General features: G+C 42.6%; 1 protein-coding gene and 1 long non-coding RNA gene across 3 annotated transcripts; one reads left to right on the top strand and one right to left on the bottom strand.

Moving 5' to 3' along the window:
• On the bottom strand, positions 1–4,842 carry LOC137188141 (uncharacterized). Its single transcript, XR_010929327.1, has 2 exons — positions 4,583–4,842; positions 1–398 (listed from the first exon to the last, which is right to left on the bottom strand). It is a non-coding gene; the product is annotated as an uncharacterized lncRNA (long non-coding RNA).
• pdgfra (platelet-derived growth factor receptor, alpha polypeptide) lies at positions 2,207–20,410 on the top strand. Of its 2 annotated transcripts, none has more exons than XM_067597593.1 (29): positions 2,207–2,386; positions 4,599–4,668; positions 4,760–5,047; positions 5,854–6,114; positions 6,578–6,729; positions 7,687–7,849; positions 8,307–8,499; positions 9,203–9,318; positions 9,410–9,706; positions 9,799–10,065; positions 10,165–10,295; positions 10,435–10,603; positions 10,736–10,925; positions 11,099–11,214; positions 11,363–11,489; positions 11,607–11,803; positions 12,441–12,535; positions 12,974–13,106; positions 13,424–13,528; positions 13,993–14,103; positions 14,431–14,584; positions 15,244–15,404; positions 15,724–15,839; positions 16,454–16,576; positions 16,686–16,797; positions 16,911–17,010; positions 17,236–17,341; positions 18,122–18,357; positions 18,449–20,410. In XM_067597593.1, exons 2-29 carry the CDS (start codon positions 4,617–4,619, stop codon positions 18,594–18,596), a joined length of 4,419 nt encoding a protein of 1,472 aa, XP_067453694.1. In that variant the 5' UTR covers positions 2,207–2,386; positions 4,599–4,616; the 3' UTR covers positions 18,597–20,410. The 2 variants fall into 2 exon arrangements, with proteins under 2 accessions (XP_067453694.1, XP_067453695.1); XM_067597594.1 differs by lacking the exon at positions 2,207–2,386 and adding an exon at positions 4,015–4,270.
• The last annotated feature ends 2,985 nt before the right edge of the window (positions 20,411–23,395 follow it).

The following is a 23,395-nucleotide window of genomic DNA, read 5'->3' as shown; positions in this document are numbered from 1 at the left end:
CATAATTCCTCCATTTATATATTTTTTTCATTAATAAAAATGGCTGGTTCATTCATGAGTGCTCAGAGAGCCTTTGAGGCCGTTTGAGTTTCTCTTCAGTCCCTGCACTGCTTCAGGGAGGCCCAAGCTGTTGATAAAATAAAGGTAGGATAATTTTATTTATTTGTTTATCTATCGATCTATGAATTCATTACATGGACAAATAAAGTCAGTTGGTTGAGAGGCGATCACTGCTCAGACTTAAGACACATTTCAGCACGCTGGACAGCTCCAGCGGGGACCGCCGCCCGAAGGCCACCACAGTCATCTTCAAAGGGCTCATCACTCTGTGACTAACAGACAGCCTGTGTCCAGTGTCAACGTGTGTTTAGGCCAGCTATGTTGTATCTCAGTCAGACCTGAAAGTCGGAAAATGACATGAAGGTATTTTCTGAGTTAAACTTTTTGATAACAACAACTTTTAGACAACAACAAAAGTGCATATTTCTAGAGTACGTAGAGCTCCAAGTGCACATTTTTATTTAAAAGTGTAAAGAGTAATGAACACTTCAGTTTTTAGACGCTAGACATGTAAAGGTGCCGTTACTGTCGGATGGATTTTTGCCTAGTTTTGAAACAGGAAAGGTAAACTTTATGTCGAAATCAGCATCTCAATCTGTTAGTTGTTTTTTTTAAAGGGTTTGTTTTTTTAAATCACGATTCCATTTTTTCTCTGTACGCATTGAACGAAGGGTACAGTGTAGACTACTAATTTTAATACTGTTTGCCATTTTTTCTAAGCCCCCTGGTGGACAAATGGAGGAAGGCCGGGCAGGTCACTTCAAAAGAGGATGAATAATGTTGGCAGGGCAGCATCCCTAGGGGATGGAGGGCAAACATCCTGACTGTTTAAGATTATAAAGATCCTGAGAGATATATGTCTCCATTCAGCTCCATCTTTCAGCTAAGAGTCTCCAATCACCATAGTCAACTTCTCAATGATATTTATTTGCAATAGTTTGAAGATTACGGTGCTGATAGACAAGTTAATTGATTATAAATGTTATGTTGCCTTATTTAATGTTGACTGTTTTCAAAATAATAAATACAGATGTTTCAGCAGACTTTCCAAATGGCCTAAAACCGCCCATAGAGGAGTTTTTTTTTTTTTTTAAAGGGGAAAAGGATTCGCAGAAAATCCCTCAAAAGTGAGAATCTCAGCCAGTTTGAGGTAAGCTTGCCTTTCCGAAGTTGAGATCCTTTTGTTTGGAGAACAAGGACACTGTTCTTTTCGGCAACATGTGGAAGTAATTGCGCCAAGCGGCTGGAGCTAGGAGGGGGTGAGTCTCGGCCCCGGGGCTCTGCAGAGACACCGGCCTGATGCCCCTCTTCTGTGCCCAGAGATAGGTGATTCACAGGGGCCCATTATTCTCCTCTTTCCCGTTAGAAGAGCCTCGGGGTAAAGGGGGCTGGGGGTACAAATGATGCAGAGCTCAGTAACCAGCTGACGCATGTATGCCAGTAAACAGGGGTCTCGCTCGATTTGTGTGCAGTGCAGAAAAGAAGAACTACTCTAAAATTTAAGGGAGGAGAGGGTGTAGTGTGTGTGTGTGTGCGTGCGTGCGTGTGTGTGTGTGTGTGTGTATGTATCTGTGTGTGTGTGTGTGTGTGTGTGTGTGTGTGTGTAAAAGAGAGAGAGAGAGAGAGAGAGAGGCCTGTGATATGATGGTGTTGGAGCGCCCTCTATGAGTTTAGCGCTCCACTGTTCCCAGTTTCTGACTGATGAACTGTATCTATTCACTGCTGCCATGCATCATGCAAGTAAGCAATATAACATACGTGTTTTTTTTATAGTAATCTGGTGAAGACGCTTGTTGAGGAGAATCGCTGACAATCACAGCTACAAAACATGAACATTTGAGCGGCAGAAGCAAAATAATTCCTCAAACACACATTAAACCTACTTTTGTCTTCCAAAAGTTCTCGCATCCATATAAAACAGTGAAAATGTCATTCCTTCCCCTCATTTCGGCGGGGACATTCGTCTAAATTTTCCGCGAAAAGTCTCTAACTTTGAGAAGGGGTCCAGCTCTAGAGGAGAGAGGGGGGTGGGGGGTGTCATTTCCTGAGAGTTATTTACTTTGAGCCAGATGATTACTTTTTTTCTGGACGGGGGTGGAGGGGAGGAGGGTGGACTGTAACATTGAATCAGTTACAGGTCGCTGTAGCTGCAGCGCAGTTGTGAGGGCGGTCGTGGATGCAGACAGAGGGTCGCACATATGCTCTCACAGCGCAGGATCTCTGAGGATTATTGCCGCTGCAAAGGACCCTTACTGCGCCTTTTGGAGCGACCAATTCACTGTGGATATACTTACACGAAAGGAATATAAAGAGGGGATTACTAAAGGTAATTGAAAGGTTGTTGGGATCCAAAAGATGATTGAATCTTGTTTTTTCTGAGGTGTTCTAAAAGTTTTGCGGTGTTTTTTAATCGAGTGAAACGCGGGAATATATATATATATAGATCTAGTAGGAGTTTAATTGCAGACTTAATTAATCCTTCAGATTGTTACATTATCGTCTGCTTTTCTCATTTTACATGAGAGTTCTGTAAACGTCTCTTTAAAACTTTTATTCACTAATAGTGAATGCTGCGCTGCCCTGCGAGTTGTATGCAACTTCTGCATTAGGCAATGCATTGTTTTTTAGATTTAGATTTCTGTACCCCAGTGCACCATATGGTCTCACCCCTGGACGCAGAGCGGGGGAGATGTCGCTGACTCGGCTGGATAAAAGCGCTCGATTTCGGCCTCACAGCTGGAGGTGTCACCTCGAAGACTGAAGGCACCATTGTGGGATACTGGCTGGCATTTAATGGGAAACACATTGGAAATTGTACATCATGTTGTTTTCTCGTTTGCCCATGGAATGTGTGGAATTAAAATGGAAAATCGGCACTAGAGGGACAGGAATGAAGCTTCAGAGCTGCAGCTGAATGGATTCAAGTGAAGAAGGACTGAGTGTGTTTTGGAGCCACGACGCATTCTTCATTAACCACCGACCGTGCTGTGTCACCAAAGGGATTTTGGATAGGAATACTGTCTGTAGTGAGATTTCCTCAAATATTAAGACAAAGAAAATATTCAAAACTTGTTTTAAAGCGCATCGATGCTTACTGGACGATTCTCAATTCGTGTGTCTCCTCACAATAATATCCACGGAAATTGAAGTGAATCATTTAACCATCCGTGGGGGGCAGAAAGTTGAGCCATTATCAGCTGTTGCTCAAATGGATCCTGCCCAGTAGAGCGATACATTTGCTATCTGGCACATTTGTTGACTCGCTTTGTGAGAGGGGGGGGGGGGGGGGGGGGGGGGATAAAAAAGAAGAGCAGGACATGCGAGCAGTCTGCCACTGTAGAGTTAAGATTTACGCATAGTGGCCCCAGGATCCTCGCAAAGTCAAGGCAAAAAATTCTCATTGAAATTGTTTGAGACAAGGCGTGTGCACAAACACGTCAAAACTGATTGGCAATTTTGTCAGCTGATTCCCACGCCGATATGTACTTTTGTGTGGAGTGGGTCCACTAATTACAGAGTTGGGTTGCCCATGGATAATTTAGACCGTTTCGGATGCGTATAGAGCGGACAGCCACAGGAAGCTTTGTGAGGGCCAACAGCTCATTGTTTGGAGACACTTTCCATAAGACATTTAAGTTAAATAATTCCTATGGAAGGGAGTTGCTTTTCAAAAGAACAGCTACAGCCTCTTATGAAAAGGAAGCTTTATCGTTTTATAAGCCTAGACTGCGTGGCCCCTGATCCAGCATCAGACAGACAGACAGACAGACAGACCAGGGGAATGTCCGTTGGAGAGCTCCGTGACAAAACTAAACAGAACCATGTCGGACTAAACTAGAGAATGTCTTAATTAGTCATCATGTAGACATTTAGTTAAAAATGGTTGGCCAGGCAAGACAAGAATTGAATTAAACTAAACTAATTGCAAACTATATCTTCTCACTTCTGTCAAGGCTCACAAATCCCTGTTTAGTAAGTCAAAACGATGAAAAGAGGAACTTTTCTTCAATTAGACGAAATGAAAAACTTGAGAAAAGCGGATGAGAAAGCGGGAGAAGATCCGAGGGAAGCTCGGTGCCCTCAAAATGTGGACTGTGTCTCCCTCTACCGACACTCCTCAAGCGCACTTTGGAACACCCTGTAGCCTTGTGGATTCACCAAATGCAGGGCGAAGAGCAGCCTGACGCATGAGCCACAAAGAGCAATTCATGTAATCCTGCAATGAATTTTACATGATATAGTTTCAGTACTGAGGTGATGTGGGAGACCACATTACACTGCTGTTAGATTCCAAAGATCACTCTTTGGGTCTTTATAGGATTATAAGGCTACAGCGTGGTTACTGGTGTCAGTGTGTCTGCATATGTGCTGGGCTTGACAGACCATTAAGAAGTCACTAAGTCATGGATTTATTGATGAAATAGTAATGTTATCGAATTGAACAAAATGAGGAGACAGTGGTATCTTATCAGAAAGAGCTTGAAAAAGAGTGTTTAACTTACTTGTTGATTAAATAACTCACTTTTTTGTCTTTATAGGCCAGAACATCCATAATCATGGATGGGGTGAGGATGTATGTCGTCTTTGGGGTTATCTTGGTGGCTACAGGTAAGTTTACAGCACAGTAGAATTCATAATATAGATGTTTTTCCTTATTTTTTTTGGCAGGCCCACTAATGTTTAGAACACTGTCTTGCAGTTTCCTCCGAATTGTCGCCACCAACGATTATTTCCAACGAGCAAGAGTTTATCCTGAAGCCAAATTCCCTGTTCAACATAAGCTGCACCGGTAAAAGAAATGTGGTTTGGGCTGAACCACTGCCGGAAAACACCTACGTTTATCCAGGATACCAAACGGCAACGCTCTTAATTGACAACGCAACTGTTGCAAACACCCGCTACTATATGTGCACATATGAAACCCAGGAGGGTGAACTGGAGGCTGAACCAGAAGACAATGAGGCCGGAATATATGTCTTTGTTCCAGGTGAATTTTTTTGGTTTGTTTTTTCATATCCACTGTGTATGACAAATTAAAGGAACGTGGAGTAAAAATGCTAATTTAAGTTTGTCTTAAAACTTAGTCAGGTGCCTAAATGAACACTGACATGTTTTTCTTGCCGTAATCATTACTCCTGTTCATGCTGACCATTAAGAGATCCCCTCATAATGCACTTTCAGTGTAAGTAATGGGGGACAAAATCCACAGTGCATCTGTGCAAAAGTGTATTTAAAAGTGTATTTGAAGCTAATATAAGGCTTCAGCTGTCCAAATGAATCAAATCAAGTCAATGTCTATCAAAGTTACTGTCTTTTTAATGCCAAATTCCCTTTCTTTGTTTCGATCCTTCCACTGCATCTGAACAGGAAAACAATTTCCGCTGAGACACACATTTTTTTTTACTAAAAAGACAGTAACTGTGGAAGATATCATCTTTATTTGACTATCTTGGATGGCTGCCTCATATCATCTTCATATAAACTTTTAAATACTTTTTTTCCTCAAAACGAGGACTGTGGATTTTATCCCTCATTACTTAAATTGTCAGCGCATGTGGAGGAGATCTTCTAATGGTCAGTATCAACAGGAGGAATGATTACAGCAAGCAAAACCTGTTAAAATGTTCATCTGGGCTCCTGACTGTTGTTTTAAGACAGACTTGAAAAATTGTTAAACCTATCCTTTAAGTATAAGCATGAAAAATAAGTAAACGAAGGATTATAAATCTCACTTTTCAATCAAACCAACTCCCATAACATAGTGTGACCTCATTCATCTGCTTGCACACCTAGATCCCCGGGCTCCATTTGTTCCCGAGACCCCTGATAACTTGGTTGTCCCCATGCACATGACTGGAGTCACCATCTCCTGCCGTGTGTCTGACCCCAACTCTCACGTCATCCTGAGGAGTGTACCCAGCGGACAGGACATGCTTGCCTTCTACGACAACAAGATGGGCTTCTTTGGAAGCCTCTCCCCCGGGCAGTATCAGTGTGAAACCACTGTGGACGGGCAGACAGTCACAAGTGTTATTTACACTGTAGAGAACGAGGGTAAGTCCATACAAACGTGCATGTAGTGGGGACATTTTCTACATTTAGTGTGATATTGTCTTAAACTCTATGGGTGGATTGTCACTGAATCGGGATTAAATGAAATGAACAAATTAGAAGAAGTAAGAGTCAAGCTGCTATTGTGCTTTTCTTCACAAAAAGCACTAAAGTGATAGGATGAGGAAAATAAATACTGCACAGCTGGAAACACTCCCCAAGTCTGTTTACCATGAGAGGGCTGCAGGGTGATCTCACTGCATTTGAGCCATGACATTATGTCATTATCACGGGGGGGTGGGGAGGATGACTTATCACGCCTGTTTTCACTCTACGTGTGTGTGTGTGTGTGTGTGAGTAATGATGACCTACTAAGCCATCACTCGGTGATAAATGACTTCATGGTAATCAAGTTGTCACTATCTTGGGACCTTTTGAAATGACAGTGCTGATATCTGCTCTCTAGTGGTCCCTCTAGACTCGGTGGAGGTGGAGGACTTCGATGTGGATGTAAGAGCCAGTGAGGAGACAGTGAGAGCAGGGCAGCCTTTCAGCATTACCTGCACCGCTCCTGCTGGACTGGGCTTTAAGCAGCAGTGGCTCCATCCTAAAAAACAGGCAAGATTCAACACCGTGCTAGTCATACAGTTCCCTTTTTTTCTGTGCCCTTTTAAAAAAAAAAAATCAATTCAGTCTCCTCTATAGCTTAATGCATAATCTGCTTCAACTCCTCAGGCTTTGCTCCTGTCCTTCTTGCACTATTTCCTTCAATCCCTTGTCATATTTCTATGTTATTTCCTATCCAGCAGCACTGAGCCTTAAATTAGAGAATAATGGTTTTGGACCCAAACCTAGCAGTGGCAAGTGGAATATAGCTCTGAGGACGGCCCTTAGTGGTCACAAAGTATGTGTTAGGAAAGCAGCGACTGAATTTTGTGTCTTCATTATGAGAATGTCAGCCAAACTGCTCTTGCTGCAGTTAACCCCATGTGAAACCCAGAGACACTGACAGGAAAGTTTAGGACAAATGGCTTGAGGGAAGTAGGCAGTTCAAAAGAAGGAGGAAAAAAGTATAATAAATCCTTTGACCCTAATGACCTTGAGACGTGTAGGACAGATGCTGTCTACACATGACAGCCAGCTAAACATTTAATGCTTCTGAAGTTTTAGCTTCAAGAGTTTCATGTGCAATTTATGTTTGTTTATATTTATATGCAGATGTTTTGCTCTAATCTATGTAGCATGTTGTCTGTTTCCCTGCATGGGATTCATCTAAGCCCTTTTCCAGAGATGGTGAGAGCAGGAACGCAGGACTCTTGACTCCTGCTTTTGGTCTCACTTGCAATTACAGGCTTTTAAAAGGCTCTGTGATCCTGATTTATCTCCTGTGGCATAGCAAGTGTTTTAACCATTAGCCTTCAGCAGCATGACACACTGATTCTGATATGTTGTACCTATAAAATGAAAAAACACTGAGTTAAAAATTCAAATATCTTATTACAAAGACAGTGAAAGATATAGCTTATTTTCCAGGGAGAAGGAGCTGAAACCCATATTGTTTTTCTGTTCTCGTAGGCTGTGAATGCAGTTCAGGTGAAACAGACTTTGCCTGATCGGGTCAGCTACATCCTCAGTTTCCCCCAAGCCACCGCTCAGGACAGCGGCACTTACGAGTGCTCCATCACCAACGAAATCAGTGGAGAGGTCAAAGCCAGCAGTGTGGCTGTCACCGTTTTCGGTAAGTTTTCTCTCAGAAATGTTTCCTGGATCCCTTCAATGGGCTTTTAGCAGAACTGCAATAATGTGAATCTCATGCTCACACCACTGACTTGCAGTCACTCAATCCACATTTAATATTCTCATCATCATTCAGGTAAATTTATTGTGGTTTCTCATATGTGCGCGAGGTGCTTTTAGTGGTGTGTGGAAGTCATTTTCTACCACCCGACCATAAAGCTTCACCTCTGCTTTCAACATCAGCTACTGTGTTTTATGGGATGGCTTCAGCAGATGTGTGTCAGGCTTTCATTTCACCTCAACCCTCTCTGTCACTCCTCATTCATCTCAATCCTTGCCTTGTTCTACTGTCCTCTTTATTATTTAATCTGCCCACCATCACTGAATCCATCTTGTAAATCCGTTTTTATCAATGACCCTGTACTAATTCTTTTCTTATCTTCTTTATGTGTCTTCAGAGGAGAACTCCTTTGTGGCACTCGACCACAGTGGGATTGTCGCGGAGCAGTTTGTCAGCCTTTTGGAGGAGACAGAGTTTACCATCCTCATTAACGCCTACCCAGCCCCCAAAGTGACATGGCTGAAGGATGGCAAAGCCATACCAGAGAACTACTATCTCCTCACCAAAACTAGCCAAATTCAAGGGAATAGGTAAGAGGAAAGACTGAGATTCATTACAAGATTTATAAGTGAGGTGTTTCAGAAAGTAAAAATAAGCTTATTTGCTTTCTTAGATGTTAGTTGAGGAAGTCAGTACTACTCTCATGTCTTCGTGTTAAATGTGAAGCTAGAGCCAGGAGACAGTTAGTTTAGCTCAGCATAAAGACTGAAAGCAGGGGGAAATAGCTAGCCTCTGTCCAAAGGGAACAAAATCCACCTACTTGCACTTCTAAAGCTCATTAACAGGTTATATCTCTTTTGTTTACTCCATGCAAACACTAAGGTGTGAAAAAAAAAACAACTATCCAAACTATCTCTTGGCTACGAACAGTAACTTCCTGGAGTCTCTGCTGGAAACTGCTCCCGGTCAAGATATAGTCCAGCACATAACCTCTCTTAAAAGTACATTTTGTCATTTTTACACTTTGGTTTTTGTACGCATCAAATTAACGACAGGTAACGTGAGCTTTAGAGGTTCTGGTAGCATGTTTTGTTTCCTTTAGACAGAGCACGGCTAGCTGTTTCAACCTGTTCCTGCTAAGCTAAGCTAACCATCTCCTGGCTCCAGCTTCATATTTATCATACAGAGATGAGACCGGCATTGATATTCATATTCAAAGCAAATAAGCGTATTTCCCATAATGTCAACTATTCCTTTAAATAACAAAAATATATGCTAATTTTCCTCTTGCAGGTATCAAAGCATTCTGACATTACGGCAACCTCTGGAGAAAGACAATGGGAATTATACCATCACAGCTGTCAGTGGCTCTCGCGTTGCTCAGTTCTCCTTCACCCTCAAAGTGACAGGTAAGATAGATAGATAGATAGATAGATAGATAGATAGATAGATAGATCATTTGTGATCTATAACTGACCACTGTACATGTCTCTCTTTCAGCCTCCCCCTCATTGATGTTCCCACCATCCTCAGCCCCTGTGCTGCTGCCTCGGGTAGAGGAGATGGTGGTGCCCCTCCATGCTCCCTTCACCTTGACCTGTCGGGGAGAGGCAAAACTGGCCTGGGAAACGCCGTTCGATGTGCATGAGCAAACGCAGGAGGACAACAGCGGCCTGTTTGTCACCACCATCACTGTGGACACTGCCACTGCAATGCACACTGGCCTCTACGCATGCTTCTACATTAGAAATACCACCATGGAGACAGAGGACAGCAGCATGTACATCTATGTGCCAGGTATGGAGTACACAGCAGCTCTGTGCTTGTATAATTTTTTTATTACTTTACTTTATTATCTGGTCTGAGAGACTTGTTTTACTCCAACTCAGATCCAGATGTTCCCTTTTTGCCATCACCGCTGCCTTTTGGCAACCATGTCCTGTCCGAGCATGAGGAGATGGAGATTCAGTGTCGAGTGTCTGATCCCAGTGCTAATGTGACCCTGATTAACGTTGACACCCAGCAGCCCGTGCCTAGTGTTTATGACAGCAAGAGGGGCGCTCTGGGTGTGTTCACTGCTGGAACCTATGTTTGCAAAGCCCTCATAGATGGAGAGGAACACATCAGTGGGGAATACATCGTCCACGGCTGGGCAGGTGTGTGTTTGTCTATCAGAAGGTGTATGGATATATCTGCAACAGTCACATCTGATCTGTCAGCTCCATGTTTTGACCTTGTAAATTGTTGTATCTCAGGTGGGGCAGCGCTGCACGTCGAGCTGACGGCCAAACGGACTGCTCTGCTGGTGGGAGAGTCCATCACAGTCACCTGTCTGGCTCGGGGATCTGAGATTCTGGAAGATCACTGGAAATACCCTGGCAAACAGGTGAGGGCATGAGACATCCTTTGCAGCACAAAAGACGATCCAAACAGATTGTGTGTTTTGGTTTCCATCAATTCGCTGCTGTTCACTACGTTGCATTGCAAGCTGGTTTGAAAATCAAAGTACCCTTTTTGTTTGACAGACTGAACGTGCTATCAAGACAGTGAATGAGAATAAGAGGGATCAAGAGATCCTTTACACCCTGATGATCCCGCAGGCCTCAGTCAAAGACAGCGGCATCTACGCTTGCTCCATCACTGATATCATGAGTAATGAGAGCCAGACAAAGGAACTCACTGTCACAGTTTATGGTAAAAGCTACATTTTGTTTACTTAATATAAATAGCATGTGACATTAAATAAATTCACATACATACATAAATTCTTGTAGTCATGAATGAATGTTTGCTGACTGTCTGTCGGCTTCTCTTCTTCTCTAACAGAAAGTGAGTTTATGTTCCTTCAGCCGGAGTTCAGCGTTCATGAATCAGCAGAGCTGGATGAGGTCCGGGAGTTCAGGGCTGAGATCGACTCCTTCCCCAGTGTCCGTGTCACTTGGCTCAAAGACAACCTCCCACTCAGGGATGTGACAGCTGAGATCTCCACCAACCTCCGGCAGCTCAGCGAGACCAGGTGAGACTCTCATCAGGTCCACTAATTACAGCAGAGCTAACAACAAGCTCAAAGTAACATTCCTACACATTGGTCTGGCCTCTCGGGCCTGTAATTAGGGTTCAGAGCGATTGTGAACTTCTGTCACTGTGTGGTTATTGTATTTTCTGGTATGGTTGTGTTGTTCTGTGTAGGTACCTGAGTGTTCTTACCCTTATCCGTGCAAAGGAGGAGGACAGCGGGAACTACACCATGCGAGTTGAGAACGGAAACCAAAGTCTTAGTGTCAGCTTTAACCTGCAGGTCAAAGGTCAGAGAGAGGAATGCCCCGAACCCTTCATTAAATTTTACTTTTATGTCCTTGGATACTGCTCTCACAGTCTGTCTCCAGATACAGTCTGTCTTTTTCTCACATACACTTTGCTATATTAACCCCCGTCTGTCTGACTCTGTTACAGTGCCTGCAGTCATTGTGGACCTGATGGACATCCACCATGGCTCAGCCACAGGCCAGTCTGTGGTATGCATTGTTGGAGGGCAACCCACTCCTGAGGTGGAATGGTTCATCTGCAAAAACATCAAATAGTAAGTTCAGTCTTCTTTAGTACAACATTTATGCTTTGGGATTTTTCAGTGTACATACATGCAGTCACTATGCACTTTAATTGATTTGGTTGTATATTTCTCTTTGTGCATAATCAGTTGTGCCAATGACTCATCTTACTGGATGCCCCTCCCCGCAAACTCCACGGAGATCTCAATAGACTCGCACATCGACGAGGACAACAACCTGGAGAGCCAGGTCATGTTTGGCCATCTGGATAACACACTAGCGGTGCGCTGCCTGGCCAGGAACGAAATGGCTGCTGTCAGCAGGGAGGTCAAACTGGTGTCCAGCGGTAAGAAAAAACACAACATTTCATCTATTCTTGTTTCCTCCTCAGTAACTTTCCTTTTCGCCCAGCTTCGAATTGACGTTTGATGTTGTTGTTTCCACCTTGTTTCCTCTTAAGTTCCTTCCATTTCTGACACTCCAAGTGTGGCAGGCTTTGTAAGTGAGTGTGATTGTGACTGAATTAGTGCTGTCAGTGTTGGAGCAGCTGTCAGATGATGGCGAGACAGCTGAACGAGTGGCTGTGCTTTAAATATGAGGAAGGGACTCTGTATTCTGACAGCTAATGCATGGAAGCCTGAGATGGGTTGGCCATTTGGTCCTTCAAGATGAGCTTTACACCCCCCCATCCTCACCCCCCTCACCCACTCCTCTTAAGCCAGTGCCTCCCCCATCCCCCACTTCTGCGTTATCTTCCCAGCATACCTTTTGGTCCCAGTAATCAGGACACCCTATGGATTTAAGTGTCTCTGAAGCCTGATAGAGGACATTTCTTGAGCAACATGCCACTGAATTAACTGTATTGTTACTGGCACAAGTCACAAGCATTTCACACTCATCATTACAACAGACTCATGTTGCATCCATGTGATTAATGTGCTCACCATCTAATATGTCTGTCCACTGACTCTCCTCCTGAACAGGCCCTCACCCAGAGCTGACTGTAGCTGCTGCTGTGCTGGTTCTCCTGGTCATTGTCATCATCTCACTCATTGTCTTGGTTGTTATCTGGAAACAGGTACTGCTGCCATCATTCGGCATTCATTCCCACATATTCACTCTGTCGTCTAGTCTTCTACTTACTCACTTATTTACTCTTTTGCAGCATTCACAGTGACTCAAAGAAAAAACACTTTAACTTTATAAAACTTTATGCTTCCAGTATGAGATATAGTCTGAAAATTAGATATTGGTGTTTTATGACAACTAACAAGCAGCTGTGTAATTTGTGCTCGGTATGCTTCTCTGACTGCTTAAAGGCTGCTCTATTCACCTGCAGAGTAATTGGGTTTCCAGCAAATAACACTTCTAATTTAAGCAAAAGTCTACTAAGCCAATAAACGAAACAAAATTTGTGGTCAGACTTTGAAAAGCCACAAGAAAATTGCCATTAAAATCAAACGAGTATGGTTTGATAACTAAATGATATGGACATGTCATGCTCTCTGTCTTCCAGAAACCAAGATATGAGATCCGCTGGAGGGTAATAGAGTCTGTGAGCCCAGACGGCCATGAATACATCTATGTGGATCCCATGCAGCTTCCTTATGATTCCAGATGGGAGTTCCCCCGTGACAGACTGGTGCTTGGTGAGCTGACTGTCATTTTCTATATGCTAACGCTGTAGTCTTGTGCTTGTGGCTCTGCAATCTTCCTGCAGGGATGTTCTGGTCTGGATGACTCATTCAGTCTTTGAAGTGAGGCTGTGATAAGCTAATCTGGATTGGGCTGTGGGGTTTTCTGGCTGGGGCTTGGTTCGATTCAGTGATCAAGGGGAAATTCAGCCACTGGAGGAGTCACAGATGGGAGAGCAGAGGCATCCAAAGTGCATGGATGTGATTGCAGGGTCTGTTGTTTTTCTTGCTTGATAATTGATCTTATGGCTTCTACGTTGTGTATTTCTCAGGTCGTATCCTGGGCTCTGGAGCCTTTGGGAAAGTTGTAGAGGGCACCGCGTATGGACTGAGCCGCTCCCAACCCGTCATGAAGGTGGCAGTGAAAATGCTGAAACGTGAGTTTAACCGGTTATAGCTGACAAGGCATTTATGCCATGTTACTGCCAGTCATCTTTATAGCAGCAAAGCTCACTAGTTATAAGGACTGCTTAGGTTAGGGCAACTATTGCTACTACTGCAACTCATATGTACCATAAATTGATAAGCCTATAAAACATTGCAATCATAAATCATCAGTGGCATATAATATTATTACCCCATAAAAATTTCAAATGTAGGTGTAGTAACACCTCACCTGCCAGGTTTTTATATTCAACTGGTGCAGAACCTATGAGGGCATCGGCAGTAAAGTGGAAAAAGGGATGGAAAGCAAGATGTTGAAGAATCTAAGGAATAAATAAAAACCCTTTTTTAGATAAGATAAAGCGACTAATGATAGAATTCTAATAAAGTGGTGGTCTTGTTGTTGACGGTTTGATTATGTGTGATGATACTCACGGTTTCCTGTACCTTCTTTCAGCAACAGCAAGATCCAGTGAGAAACAGGCCCTGATGTCTGAACTGAAGATCATGACTCATCTTGGACCGCACCTCAACATTGTAAACCTGCTGGGAGCATGCACCAAGTCAGGTGAATAATATATTTACACACATCTTGAAGATACAAACACATACTGTATAATAACGGACAACCATTGTTGCCTCTCCTTTGTGTTACAAACAACCACCCACATTCACGCTGACAAAAACAGCAGTTATGTCATTTACAGCTCTAACAGCAAAAAATAAATTGACAGCTCTGTCCCAGCATTTGGTGGGTGTGGTATTTTAATAGGCTTTTTATGAGAAAGTAGAAGCTTGCCCTCTTGACTGTGCTTTTAGCCTTTACGAGCCTCTGATAAGATTAGCTTGCAGACTGACGCCGATGCATGACTTTATCTGCTGTTTTTTTTCTCAGGCCCTATCTACATTATTACTGAGTACTGCTTCTACGGAGATCTGGTTAACTACCTGCACAAGAACAGGGAAAACTTCCTCAGCCTGAACCCAGAAAAAAATAAAAAAGACCTGGATATCTTTGGGATCAACCCTGCAGACGAGAGCAGCAGGAGGTATAACATTCTGTTTATGTTTTTAAGCTTGCATGCATGAACACAAGCTCTTAGTCTCTGAATTTGATTAAAATTTATTAAAGTTTTTTGTAATTCAGACCAAATATTCCAGACATTGACAAACAACAATTTGCACAATTCCCTCTCACACACACATTCTCTCTGACCCGTAATCAGTAACTCTATCGCCATTTTCTCCATGGTTGAGGAGATTGTCTGGCGTCTTTACCTAATCAAATCACAGTCAGAAGTGGTCTCAGCTTTCAAGCTAATTTAATTGCATTGGAGGTACCTGTTAATTCTTTCTGCCCAGACGTGCATGGTGAAACAGCAGCCCTCTCTCTCTGTCTGAGGCTCATCTGTGTTGATGGATGACTCACAGTGACCACACCTCGAATTGACCATAACATGATTTAATCCTGGCTACCATGTTAGCCTCAACCACATCTTCCTCTAACCCCAACTAGGAGGAGTTACACACCACATCTATGTACACACTATAGAGGAGTGAATAAGATACAGTATATAACATAACATATTTTCACCATAGGTCTTTATATGGCTCTCTGCGCTTGATATTCCCACATGGGAGAACAGCATGATCTGTCCTCGCCTCATCACTAACAACATTCCTCCTCTGCATCTCCCTTGTCACACAGTTATGTGATCCTGTCCTTTGAGAGCAAAGGTGACTACATGGACATGAAGCAGGCTGACAACACTCAGTATGTCCCCATGCTGGAGATGAACAATGCCTCTAAGTACACAGACATCCAAATGTCTAACTACGACCACCCGCCTTCTCAGAAAGACTCCAGTGGTAAGCATGTACAGTATCTTCTCTCTGTCCTCCTTTTCACTCTCTCCTCTGAGTTATTGGTGTGTACTTGCTTGGTTTTAGTGTTGTGTTTGAGTCAGAGCTGGTTTGAGGGGTACACCCTTGTCAGAATTTAGGCCTGGTACAACCCTGTAATTACATGGAGAGGATAATTGTAGCACACGCATAATAATGCCCGGTCTCTGCCCTGCCATTAGTAAAAGCCAGGTTTGAGCAGCCAGTACTATATTTACAATACATGATAAACATATACTGGTGGACCGCCTCATGGTGTTTTCTGTGTGTGTGTTTTCTAAATCAGAGGGCGAGATGGACAATCTGCTGTCGGACGAAAAAAATGAGGGCCTCACCACTACCGACCTGCTCAGCTTTACCTACCAGGTGGCCAAAGGCATGGAGTTTTTGGCTTCCAAAAATGTGAGTTGGAGTGAAGTCCTCAGAGGGACACTGAATGAATATCATCCCTTTAGTTTGCAGTGTTTTGCTGGTAACTGTCAGAGAGCGTGTTGCATACCACATACTGTAGGTCCTGCAGCCTTGCATTCCCCCTGCTTCCCACTGCACTGATGGCAGGTTGTGGATTTATATGTGTATCCTATATGATGACAGCTGCGCCAGCCAAGGGGACCGAGGAAATCAGCGGTTGTGTGATAAGCAGTCCTGAGAAGGCTGAGCCCACTCAGGAGAAAGGCCAGCGGCTGAATTTAGTAGCAGTGCAGCCAGGCTAGAATTACCAGGCAGGGACACACTGCAGCCAGAAGCTATTCATTCAGCTTCATAGTTATTATCCCTAAATATCCAGTGGTCACAGCCATCCCTCCAACTGGCATGTTTACACAAGGACCAAGCTTTATAAAGCAATATGAAACGGCATTAAAAATAAACCCGGCTGAAATGAAATACACGCAGAAATACATGCACTCAGTAGCTTTGGGAGCGATCTGTTGAGGGAAGAGACAGAAATGTGTTGCACTGGAAATGAAAACTAGTTGCTAATCACTTCTCTACTCTGTCTCTGTGTTTTTCTGCAGTGTGTGCATCGGGATCTCGCAGCCAGGAATGTCCTCCTCTCTCAGGGCAAAATAGTGAAGATCTGTGACTTTGGACTGGCTAGAGACATCATGCATGACAACAACTATGTCTCCAAAGGGAGCGTAAGTCTCTCTTAATACATGACTATCATTTTATGCTTAAAAGGTAGTGTTATTACACTTTTTCACAAGACGTATGCAAGTGTGATTGAAATTTTTTCCGTGATCACAGACTTTTCTGCCAGTGAAGTGGATGGCGCCAGAGAGTATTTTTGACAACCTGTACACCACTCTCAGTGATGTTTGGTCCTACGGCATCCTCCTCTGGGAGATATTCTCCTTAGGTGAGCTCCTGCAAATGTCTTTTAGAGAAATGGAAAAACAAGCTGATTTCACTATCAGTATATGTGAATATAATCTAAAACGAAGACTAATGAGAATCTGCTTTGTTCTGAAGGTGGTACCCCATACCCCGGGATGGTTGTGGACTCGAGCTTCTACAACAAGATCAAAAGTGGATACAGGATGTCCAAACCAGAGCATGCACCCCATGACGTGTACGAGATCATTTACATTTATCTGTGATAACAACAGTCGTTTTGCACAACATAAAGCTTTCCCTCGCACCCAGTCAGATGAGGAATGTGTTTGGCTTTAAACTGGGAACAGTTTGTTTCTGAACTGTGATATACAGCAGCTGACAGGAGTCATGGCGAAATTACAAGTTACAGGACAGGTCGTACTGTTCTCTAATTTAACATGGCCTGTTTTTGCTTTTTCAGGTATGAGATGATGATGAAGTGCTGGAACAGCGAGCCAGAGAAGAGGCCTTGTTTCCTGGGTCTGAGTGAAACTGTAGCTTCTTTGCTGCCCTCCAGCTACAAGAGGGTGAGTCTCCTGGTGACCTCTTACATCCACAGACCTCTATGGATTCGTAACACCTGCTTTCTAATTTACCACCTTTCATTCTTGACCCCACGGTTGGACCCGCACATTCTGTCCTTCTTTTTCTTTACATTACACGTTGGCTTTTTTGAGATGTCGCTCTCTCACACTTTTAATTGTGTTGCCCAGCAAAGTGCATGTTGACAATGATTTAAATATACTCTTAAAGTAGCAGACTGTTCATTTAAAACCCCCTCCACTTCCTCTGCGAGTGGATTTGGAGAGTTTCTGTGGGCTTGGAGCTCTCTGTGTTTCTGTAAAACAGAAACCTACAAGTGATTAGAGTGCAAATGCAGCAGCTGGATGTCAGAGTGGCTGGCCTCAGTCTGGGTAATGACGCAGCCCCAGTTCTCGCATCCAACACCCAACCTTAATTACCCCATTAAACTCTACACCACACATGGCACATCAAAACATCTTTACCTCTGCCTCCTTCAGAGTTTTAATGGCTGGAGCCAGAGGAGGAACCAACTCTTGTTTTAGCACCTAAGCCTTGGATGCGACGTGTGATTTTCAGTTTAGATCGCACCATCCAGCTGGCAGCGCAACCAGTTATCACACATACTAGAACCACAGTTCTCCTGTGGCTCAGTAGGACTTGGCACATTAAATCTGTGCTTATGCTTGCACACTGTATTGTATGATCATTGCTTCTGTGCGACAAAGATTAACATCTAATGGCATCTAATGGCATCTAATCCTGTATTTTCCTGTCTTGTGCAGCATTATGAGAAGGTCAACCATGAGTTCCTGAAAAGCGACCACCCTGCCGTGACTCGGGTGTGCATGGAAAATGACGACGCCTACATCGGCATCACCTATAAGAACCAGGGCAAGCTGAAGGACAGGGAAAGCGGCTTTGATGAGCAGCGGCTAAGCTCTGACAGCGGCTACATCATTCCCCTCCCTGACCTGGACCCTATATCTGATGATGAATATGGAAAGAGGAACAGACACAGGTAATGCAAATGAAGCAAACATGTACATCTACTATGCTTTCTATATTGTGCAACAGATGGAGCTAACCTGTGTAATTTGCGTCCCCTGCAGCTCTCAGACGTCCGAGGAGAGCGCCATTGAGACGGGCTCTAGCAGCTCCACTTTTGCTAAGCGCGAGGGTGAGACTCTGGAGGACATCACACTCCTGGACGAGATGTGTCTGGACTGTAGTGACCTGGTGGAGGACAGCTTCCTGTGACGCCTGCCCAGCCTGTAGAGCGGAAGCAGCAAGGAAGAGGAATGAGAGGACACGGGAAGCTAGAGAAAGACTTGTAAATCAACCAAAGACTTTGCTGTCTACCCTCTAGCCCCTTCAGTACTCCTCCTGGACCGCCCTTTCAGAGTACAGAACAAAAACCACTTCACTGTCTGGATGAGTCTGTGGTGATAGTACGGTACGCCCCTTTCTTCTCCCTGGACACTGCCCCCTGTTGGGCTGGAGGAGTGAGTGAGCAGCGATGAAAGCGAGACCTCAAGGACTCAAAGAGCCACCGAGCCCATGTGTCGGACCTATGTAGTGTCAAATATAACTGTAAACAGATTGTCTTTTAAATTTGCAAAGCTTTATTTTATCGGGCATTCTTTTAACAGCAATATAAGCAAGAAGGGAATGAACAAACATGTCAGTCAACTGCTCTAAATGAACACCACAGGATGTCATTCAGCCATATTTAACCACTACAGATGCACTATTTAAACTAGATGAGTCCAATACTAGCAACAGCATTGGCAGGTCAACTCACGTCACACTCACCTGCTGCAAGAGAAGCACCTGATGCTGGCACAATCAGTAGCAATACTCAGATTTAAAAGCACAAAATCTGGACTATGTGCATTTTTTTGTATATGACCATATAATGTTTTCAATGGCTAAATAAGTGCAGTTTATTTTTTTACTTCATCATTATGTAAACATGTATTATTTGTGAATACCGAGTAGATATTGACCATAGCTGTTGAATGGTGACAAGAATAGAGCTTTTGAGTTGCAGGCATCTTTGCAGTGTCTCGCTTTTTGCCCAAATACAACAAAATGTTCTCTGAAGTCACTCCAGATTTAATTCAATCGTATTTGTCATATGGGCTTTGAAAAACGAAGTGTGATTGTAATGTAAATAGCTCCAGAGTTGTTTATAAGAGAGAATAAATGGGATAACTCTCATGTATTTTATATAAGCACATATTAAGCTTCTGCACCCCTCGTCCGCCCCGGTGAAGCCAATGCTTTTGATGAATTATAAGAACTTTTCCACAACAGGAAATGACAGAGATATTTGCTATCATAGTGGACAGAATACAGTTTTTGACAATATTTGTGGATTAGAGCCTTACATGAGAAGTATTCATATTTTCTCATGTTTTTGATTAAGATGGGTAGTATTAGTCAATTTAGCCACTACAAAAATGAGAAGCATGAAATAAAAGGGATCACAGAGAAACACAGTTCATCATGTCAGTAAATATGAAATTAAGGCCAAAAAAGAAAAAATCTGAATTATATCCAATGGCTGTGCTTTACTAGCAGGTTACGTCCTCCGGTCTCATATCTTATCTATTGTCCTGACGTCTATTAGCAGGTTCTAGTTATACTAAGACACTAGATATAGGACTAGAGATTCATGTTGATCTGATGTCATACATCAGTTATGTGTAGACTCTGTGTAATCCTCCGTTATCTTCCAGCTACTGTACCAGCTGTACCACTGCCTCTGACCCTTTCTGTCAACTGTGATATAATCTGCAATTAATTGTTGCACTTTCCTTTTGTCCCAGTTTGTTTTGAATGTTGCAGAGTAGTTAGCCAGCTTTGGCTTTAGATGACTCCTTGTTTAAAGCAGCGTGGATGTGAATGTTGTGGATGTGCCGCAGAGAGAGTGATGTGTTGTTGACGGTACAGTATCTGTAATAATAGGTAATCACCCAATATGATGATTTACTGCTATGTTTCATTATTTTACACCATGTACATTCAGATGATTTATATTTCAATAAATGATTTATAATGTGAAAAAAGATGCCATGTCCTCTTGCTCTCTATGATTTTTAAGTATTAAAGTACACCCAAACAAAAACTTGACAAGTGACAGAAAAGAAGCCAGATTTCCAAGGATTCATGAGGTCCACTTGGAAGGAAAAATAAAAATGTCCCAAATGAAATATTGCACACACTTTGTCCACAAGGATATAGGATGTGATAGAAGATGCAGCATTCCTTGACAAGAATAAGGAGACTACAAAGCTTAGATGAATGGTACTCATTTTAGATATCTGGCATAACATAATGTATTGGCAAATAACACCAATATGAATAACACAAGGGTTGAAAAAGAAAAGCCTTCTATATGTATGGGCAGTGTCATATGCACACAAGTACACACACACAACTAGCATGTGCAAAAATGACTAACATTACAGATAAGATGATAAAAAAAGAACCAAATGTCATGATCCATAAAATATTCATATTCTTAAGCTGTTCCACCACTACAAATGTAATCTCAAGGACTGCCATTGGAGGGCAATAATGCATCTGTGATGCTGCCAACTAGTTTGCCAACAGACAGCAGAAATTATAAAGAATTAAGTCATAAAATATGCTGCCCAATTTTCTAAGTGTCAGTGCTTTGGTGGTTGTTTGTGTGGCTGAAGTTTGAGATTATTACTTTAGGGGACTTTAATCATCTGAAAATCCCCTAAAGGCCTTTTTGTATATGCCGACACTAAAAGTGAGGGTACCATTTACCTCCACTAGAGGGGGGTCTTATCCAGCTAATGCTTTGTGCCTCCAGGGTGGGAGATAAAGAGATAGAAGAGGAAGGTCCACATAAAGTAATGATGTGAGCCTGCAGATGTGGATGGACCTTCAGGGTCCAGACGCAACCCCCCTCCCGGAGCCTTGACCATAACAACCTGGAAAAAGTGTGTGTGGTGAAGGGGGTGTGGTGCCAGGAAGGTGTAGCTTTATGTAACATCAGGCCACAGCTGGATACCTGCAATTAATTTTATTTACCATCTCATGAGGTAATGTTTTGCCTTTTAAGAGCTTCAAACTGTAAAAATAATGTTGACAAGGCGTTTAACTGCATCTTTAACAGGAATCACAAAACAATAAATGACATCATGCTAAGACAAATATTTGTGCACTGAGAGTGCATTTTCCACTTCTACGCATATATTTATACTTCTACATAAAGTCTTATTTCATGTTATCCACATCTGAACAGTTCTACAACTATAACTTTAATAACTTCTCCCTTATTTGTCACACTAATTCGGTCTTGTTTTACAGGTTTTCTTTTTTTTTTTTCTCCTGTTTGCTCAAACTGTTGAACCCTTAAGGCAGATCTGTGCTAGTACAAAGCAGGGTCAATATCAGCTAGAAACCACAACTGCAACTTCAAGGGAGCTAGCAAAGGAGCTTGTACTGGATGGACAAGTAGTGATGATCAGAAGAGCTCTGCTCGAGGCTACTGGTAAACATGTCTGCGTGTTCAGAACCAACAGTTCTGAGCTTAAATTCAGGTTTTCTTGTCAGCAGGAATTTTATGAACTGCTGGTACAGGGAGTGTTTTTTTTAAAAATGTCTTTATGATAAACATTCGCACCTGAGCCAAAAATGAAAAGGACCTTCAACACATCTGGAATACAGTGAAGTAACTGAGAGAGTCTGTCAACGTCAGACCTGAAATGAAGTCGATCAACAGGGGCTTTGCAAATGGAACATTTTTTTTTCACCAAAGCTCAAATAACTTCTTAATATGTCAGAATAATATTTTTAAGTTTTATTTTTACTTTAAAAGAAACAGCTGTGCCCAGAATTGCTCCATAGGAAGCTTTGTTCCTGAGAAAAATAAAGTCCCTTGTGGTGTGAGGGGAGGAAGAAAGATCCCTCCATAATGATAACAAATGTGCCATTCACTGAGCTTTAACATGAGACATGCATGCAAAGTACAGCAATAAAATAACTGTAAGTTTGGCTGATTTTTTTTATGTATGGAAATTGATTCCAGAGTAATGTATCTTGTTTAAACTAAAAAGTTTCAAAGGCCAAAGAAAACAGCTCAAAGAAAACAGAAAAAAATAACTTTCTCGTAGCAAGACATGACAATAGAGATTCTGAAAAAGTCCACATTCATAAGAAATTAAAAACTGTAACTGGGGACATTTGTAGAGAAGCAAAACACTGATCAGACATCTCTGGAGACATCTGTTACTTACTCTACCCCACAAACACACACACACACACACTTGCAGTTAACACTAAGCAAAGCAACCTAACAACCTAACCTAACAAATGTGCTAATGTATAAAGATAACAATCTTGCTGAGGGGACAGGAGGACGAGACAAAGACACAGTATTCACTGTGTCAACACTTGTTTATTTATGAAGTGATTTAGTACGCTGCTGATACGCTTCATGCTATTCGCTTCATTTTTCAGGCTAATTCACCGAGCCTCTCAGGACAGTGAGTGCCCTGCAGTGTTTTGGTCTCTGTCAAATTGTGCCAAATGGGGTACCTTCAAACAGACCTGGAGTACGAAAAATAACCGTTGGGCGAGTTAGCACATGAAATATGTAACAAATCATATGATTGGATTTTGGTTGACCCTACCTTTTCACAAGAACAATTCATTTCTTTCAATTGCTAATGGAGGGCTGAATAGCACACATGTTGTAAACAAGAGATGAGCCAGTAACATGTGGTGCATCCACTAAATGTTTTGAGTACAAACTGACACTAGATCTGATTTAGAATGACAAATAAAGATCTCTTTTAACAATATGGAAAGACTCAGTAAGGCCTTACCAGATCATAAGTCATGTAAGAGATTGAGGGAAATTTGATTGTATGATGTTTTACTTTGTGAGAGTGAGAGGGAATCTGATTTTGATATATTTGGCTGCATGAGTGAGTGTGAGACAATTAGATTAGCAATCTCTTTGGTTTGTTTGATATGTAACATCAGTCTCCTTCGTGAAACTCGACGCCTTGTTG

This window comes from Thunnus thynnus, chromosome 8, assembly GCF_963924715.1.
Source record: "Thunnus thynnus chromosome 8, fThuThy2.1, whole genome shotgun sequence".
Lineage (NCBI taxonomy): Eukaryota > Metazoa > Chordata > Actinopteri > Scombriformes > Scombridae > Thunnus > Thunnus thynnus.
Note: the sequence above shows the minus strand (reverse complement) of the source record. Positions and strands in the feature narration are given on the sequence as shown.

Excerpts from the sequence above, each read along its gene's own strand:
- pdgfra (XM_067597593.1), top strand. The coding sequence starts at position 4,617 with ATGGATGGGGTGAGGATGTATGTCGTCTTTGGGGTTATCTTGGTGGCT. Across the intron at positions 7,850-8,306 it reads TGTGGCTGTCACCGTTTTCG|AGGAGAACTCCTTTGTGGCA; the intron begins GTAAGTTTTCTC and ends ATGTGTCTTCAG. Across the intron at positions 15,840-16,453 it reads AGTTTTTGGCTTCCAAAAAT|TGTGTGCATCGGGATCTCGC; the intron begins GTGAGTTGGAGT and ends GTTTTTCTGCAG.